Source organism: Salvelinus sp. IW2-2015, linkage group LG32 (genome assembly GCF_002910315.2).
Source record: "Salvelinus sp. IW2-2015 linkage group LG32, ASM291031v2, whole genome shotgun sequence".
In the NCBI taxonomy this organism is placed as follows: domain Eukaryota; kingdom Metazoa; phylum Chordata; class Actinopteri; order Salmoniformes; family Salmonidae; genus Salvelinus; species Salvelinus sp. IW2-2015.
In genome coordinates, this window is record NC_036871.1 from 9,830,737 (window position 1) to 9,836,957 (window position 6,221).

At 40.2% G+C, this 6,221-nt stretch overlaps 1 protein-coding gene across 1 annotated transcript; it reads right to left on the reverse strand.

Annotated features, from left to right (window-relative positions):
- Positions 1 to 1,596: 1,596 nt before the first annotated feature.
- On the reverse strand, positions 1,597 to 4,276 carry LOC111957285 (growth arrest and DNA damage-inducible protein GADD45 alpha). The gene is made up of 4 exons (XM_023978074.2): positions 4,088 to 4,276; positions 3,265 to 3,366; positions 2,909 to 3,122; positions 1,597 to 2,505 (listed from the first exon to the last, which is right to left on the reverse strand). The coding sequence occupies exons 1-4, from the start codon at positions 4,135 to 4,137 to the stop codon at positions 2,392 to 2,394; spliced, it is 480 nt and encodes a 159-aa protein (XP_023833842.1). The 5' UTR covers positions 4,138 to 4,276; the 3' UTR covers positions 1,597 to 2,391.
- Between the last annotated feature and the right edge of the window lie 1,945 nt (positions 4,277 to 6,221).

Here is a 6,221-nt window from a genome sequence, read left to right on the forward strand (position 1 = left end):
AGTGCAGTGGACCGTGCCAACCATGGCATCTAATCTACTGGCTACTACCAACCAGTGCACCCTCATGGTATTATAACACTGTTGTTACACAAGTTATTCAACTTTTGTGTTTGTTTTGTTATTTTCCTATAGAGGTCTACACTGTTATTATTGTATTAGTAGTGTTCTCTGTTGAGTACGTGTAACACGTTGAGTGTCCTGTAGATGTAAAACATTGTCTCAAGATTCCTCCCCCTTCCCCCCAGATACATTGAGTGAAAAATATGAGTCTGATTATTATGAAATCTGTCATCACCTGAGTCTTTATTGTCTTATACAACCTTCTACAATGTGTGTTGATTGTGATGACCTGAATGCACAAGGGTACCCAAGGAGCAGGTTGGGTAGATACTAAAGCCTGGGGATTGTCAAATCCCTTGCTTGAACACCTCCAGTACCAACATAACACTTACATCAACCCTACCCTAATTATATATAATAAAAAATAACCTTTCCCCCTACACCAACACGATACGTGGGAAGGTCTACCCAATCCAGTGTTATTATTATATAATATACAATATAATAGAATCCACTTAAAACAACTTCTTTTTATTTTGTGCTACAAAAATATAACTATATAAAAAAAAATACAAAATCATTGAGCTATGGAAATATCTAGAGTTAAAAAAAAAAAAAAAAAACAGTATTCCAAAAGGTTCTTAAAGCAATTTACAATGAACACACAACAGCAAAATATCCTTCTCCTCATGTGGGAAGAAACTGGGTTTTGTTTTGCAAAGGTGACAAGCTCTTCTCGTGATCATAATGAAACGGGAGTAAGCCTGCCTTACATGAGCTCTGACATCATCCACACTCGACGCCAGCGTCACATGTGAGCATGTCACTCAATAGCAAGTGGAGGAAGGAGTGGGTGGTTTACACAATCTGCACCCACTGCATTCTCCCTTACAAAGCTTTACAAAGACTTCCAGTCATGTGTTCTCTAACACACCTTCCCTGTGAAAGACTAACCGGCTCAAAAAGCCTTACTTTTGCATGAGTTTACACTATTACCTACCCCAGCAGAGGTTTTGTAATATGTTGCATTTTATGTAATATGTCACACCTGGCCATACACTATTAGTTGAAGCCGTGAACTTTGTTCCTTTTTCCATTCTACCTTTATTCACCTGAGCACTCACTATTGTCTAGTTCAATAGCTAGTTTGCATGCAAGTGAAAAATCAAAGCATGTGTACCGAGCAGAAACCCGGATTGTCAAATGTGCTGCAAATGTGCATGCAGTACATTTCCAAATGAGGCGGCAGGCAGACGTAATGCATTCAAAGAGGTATGCAGAAAGGGCACTCAGCTCAATCATGGGCTGAACTCAGGACGGGTGAAAACCGTTCGGATGAATGAGCACGGCCTTGCTGACCCAAGCAGAACAAAGCGTGGAGTGGAGGGGGGCTATTGTCACCCAGGGATGAAGATGTCACTGAGTCCATAGAGGCCAGTGTGACCTCCATGATCCACATGTGATTCCCTATACAACTGTCAGAGGGGTCAAAGCTCAACTAGCTTTGTTACATTTCCAGAAATGAAGAAAAAAAATGAATGAGGACCATCAAGTTCTGGCTCCAAAAATAGTTTTTATTGACGACAATAATACACCTGTGTCTTTACAGACAATTGCAGAGAGATAATGATAAAAAAATTGTAAACATAAATACATTTAAATATCATAAGAAATAACTTAACTGTAAAAAAAGAACTATTCACTTGTGTAAAAAACTGTTGGCAATGGAAACACTGACTGAATGCATAGTATATTCACTGTTCATTAGATATTTAGCCCTTCCCTTTTTAAATAATTATATAACAACAATAGTAAAGACAACATCAACATTGTGAATAAAAAAATACAACAAGTCCAGTGTTTCTACAAGTGCTCTGTTTCTGCAAAGAGAGAGGCCTTGGTTGTCTTAACAAAGGTGCCTACAAAAGAGCTCATCTTTTTGTTTCTCTCAATCTTTTAAGTCCCCACAAGATGAAGTGCTCTGCCATACATGATTTTATCCTTCTGTATAGTGTGTCCATCTTCCGTTAAAAAGCACAGACGTCGGTTTCGGTCTCGTGGCTGAACATAAAAAGTGCCTCGTCATCTCGCCCTGACTGCCATAGCTGAGAGTTCAACTCCACCAGTCCCAGTGGAAATCCACCCCCTTTTGTATCCCATCTAGATGGCTGGATCTGATCTTCTTTTTTTCTTCTCAAAATGCTTTATTTTGTGGTTGTTTGTCTTCTTTTTCCTCCATCAGGAATTTTCCCAGGGTAGTGTGTCCATCAGGGATCACTTTACTCCCGTACAGAGAGAGTCCTTCGCAGGTCCTGCTGTTGGGGGGACCCTTCATCGCTCAGGGAGGTTAATGATGGGTACCCACTGGTCCATGCACCGGCTCTCCCTGCAGAAGCGGTTCACTTTGCTCAGGGCTGGGTCTTTCCAGGAGGAGGAGTGTGGGCTCTGCAAAGACAAAAGAAAAAGAGAGAGTCAATAGTTGCATAAGTATCCTAATGCCTGATTTTATGGCCTGCAATAAAATAGATAGACACCTGGGAGTGTGTAAACCTAAGGTAATCTTAGGTTTCAATAATCTTAGGAGTTTCAAGACGATGAGCAATTCAAGTTATTTCCCTCAATGAAAATTCCACAGAAGTCATTAGTGGCAAGACTGAGTTGTTCGATTACAGGACACAAGGAGTGAGTAATTAGTGGGTGTTGGAATGTTCTGGCATGTCCAGAGAGAGTGTCTCATGTGCACCAGTAAAATAAAATAACTTTTGAGCCATTTTTAGCACCTGTTCGTGTTTGAAAGTTATCATTTTTGAGTGAATATGAGGTGAATAAAGTGGAAATAGATACTTACAGTGACCAGGACACAGTGCAGATCCATGGGCTCTCCCCCCTGTGTCCCTCCGCCGAGGATCTCTGCCAGACGCCTAGTGTTGTTAACTCGCAGGATGCTGATGTCATTCTCACAGCAGAATGCCTGGATCAGGGTGAAGTGGATCTGAAGGGCCACGTCCTTTACATCCTCGTCATCTGTTGCCAGGATGCACAGAACCACATTATCTGGATCTCTAATGATGAAAGTAACAGATATGTGGTTAGTAACACAGTAACAGAACATGAAATGCAGACATTCTAAATAAGCATGCATAGACAAAAACTACATCATTGGAACTTTGACCTTTCATTGGTTTTAAAGTGTAGCCTACTTACACATTCAATGATTTTGCTGCTTCATAGACCCCTACTGTTATGCATCCTTGGGGTAATGCCAATGAGAGAACCTCTTCCAATGCTTTTGCCACTGTATCCATCCTAAAACAGAGAAAATAGTGTATTATTAAAACTAACATCAAACTCACATCAACTTTCACATATGCATGGGCAATGCTCAAATTATTGAAAAGGAGGGTATGCCAGGGCTAGTCTATCTGACCTGGCAGACCAACGTTACTGCCAAGCGCAGGAGCTGGCTATCGTGTACTTACTAGGATTAACGTTAGCTAGCTAGCTAGCTAGCGTAGGTAGTTCTGTACCTTGACCTAGCTGCGAGTCCAACTGACTGATTTGCAAGTTCAAACTCTGAAATCGCGTTTGTTTTTCGGTGCATGTCACTCCATAATTGACAAAACTCCTATTGTATGATGAGTACAAAGATAGTCAATTAACGTTACACTGAAGTTTTAAATTCAGGTCAAAAGTGTTTCCCTAAAATTACCTGACACCGGCGTTACAGTGTTAGGCTAACTGCAGATTGGCTGGCCGGAACGCGTCTCGTGAGCTCAACAGAAAAGCTGGCGTTACATATTCGAATACTGCAAATACTTCAACCAAGCCAAGCTACCTAGCTAGTTAACTAACCAAGTCAAATTACTTAGATAACGTTACAGAAGTTAAATATCTGGAAAAAAATACACTGAAGTTTTCAGCATTATTTTTGAAATGTTAATGCATGCATTGCTTGCCAAGTTAAAGTGTAAAGAGAGTAATTTGCAAATTGCACTGGCATTGACAAAAGCGTTTTAAAGTAGTTTACCTTTCTGCAGAATAATCCCCACTTAGTTCCTCAAATGTCATTTTGCACATGAAATCAAAATCGAGACAATAGTATTGCTTGCTGATATGTCACTGTTAGTGCTAGTGAAATTGTCACAACTTCAGTAGCTACTCTGTTTATCGCTGTTGGAAATGAGACAACAACCAGTGTCCACAGATAATATCGCAAGAACAATGCAAGTGCATAGGATAACGTCAAATATTTGCATACTTAACATCATTGGCCACATGCTAATTTACCAAGATCCTTTCTGGGTGGGGAATGGCTGTAAAATGAGTGGCAACAGTAATGAGATAATCTGATTGGAAGACTATTTTAGAAAGGCGTGGTCTCTCTCCAGCTGTTGCAGCTACAGTGTGTGAGGTGCTGTGCCTCGTTAGGAAACCGGTCAAAATGTGTTATTCAAGGCCAATTTAGTTATTCAAGATAAAATAAATATTTCAAAAGTTTGATAAAAATGCTTGACTGTATCGCTATCTGTCAGTGCATTTGTGCATTTTGAAACAAGCACACAACACACACATACACAAACGTATCCAAAGGGTCTAAAGAACGATGAAAAGTAAAGATGTCATGTCTGTCAAGAAGTCAACTTCATAAACCAGAAAAGAAATACGTTTATCAATTGTATTATTGAAAACTGAAATGGTCTACATATACCTGATCACCTGTATTTTGCTAGGGAAATTATGCAACCTCACCTGTCATGAGAAAGAGCCGGGTATGGAGACATAGCAACGAGATGCTACCAGTTTCTGATTGGACAGTCGGCAGAGCGTGCAGAACCGCTGCTCCTGGAGGGGAAAGTACAAACGCATGGCGCGAGAAGGGTGACAAAGACTTTGTGAGGTAAGTAGGCTGGCCTATGCATGCACGAAGAAAAATATGGGTCAAGGAATATGATTGTTACATTTTTCCCTGATGAAATACAAGCGATGAAATACCCTAATACACTTTAAGAATGGTAAAAAAGGCCTACATTTCAGAGGCCCATCTTCAAATAGGAAAGGTGAAAAAAGTATATTATTAGGCCTATTTTATCTTTAACTAAGATGAGCTGGAAATGATGGTTGTCAATATTAATATATCGGTAATCTTTGGTAAGATGACAATACAAATACAATTTACCTATAAGGATCAAATGCACTCCCTATGGGAGTGTTGGCTTACGGCCTTTGAAAATAGATGTTATGGCCTCTGACAAGAGGTCGGGCCTTGTGGAAGAGGTGACAGTGCACATGTTCCATTACTACATAGTTGCCGGTACCCTCCTCAATCGCTATATAGGTGGCAACAGTGGGATAATGGCCTGTGCTCTCTCAGGCCTTTGTTTCTCAAGACATAGTGGAATAGTGTTGCTTCTATGTATGTGGGTGTCCAGTCTAGACATCTGCTTGTACGTTTGGACTGTTATGTCACAGGTGGTAGAATCCTGCTCTTTTCCTCTTCACATCATCTTTACACATTTGTATCTACATTTGGCATAACCAGCTTATTTTATGCTTTTAAGACAAATGCATGCCTGGGAAAATTAGTTCAGGTGGTACCAAATGTAATTTCATTGCCCTCTGCTGAGTTTTCAGGGGTATTTCACCACATGTGGCGGCAGGTGGTTAGTGGATAGAGCGTTGGATCGAATCCCCGAGCTGACCAGGTAAAAATCTGTCGTTCTGCCCCGTTGAAAATAAGAATTTGTTCTTAATTAATTGATTTGCCTAGTTAAATAAAGATAAAATAAACATGGAGCCAAGGAAGCTCAGAGGGCTGAACAAAACTTGAAGGTGAGTTAAAACGCGACCTTAAAGAGGCAATCTGCAGTTGCTATATACCGTTTTTGACTTATAAATTAATTATATGTACCCGTTGATTCAATCTGAATCGCTGAATTTACAGATTGTGCGATAGAAATGTAAAGGTAATTTTAGATTGAGCCGACATATTCAGCGGTTACCGTGAATAGTCTCCACTAATGTGGGAACGTTGCCTCTACATTTCAATCACGCTAGAACGCTGTATTTCTGCAATACGCATTGAATAGAGTCCTTGCAGAATATAACATAGAAATATCTCATGAATTTAGTTCAACTATCGACTCGTACCGCATCAGAACCCA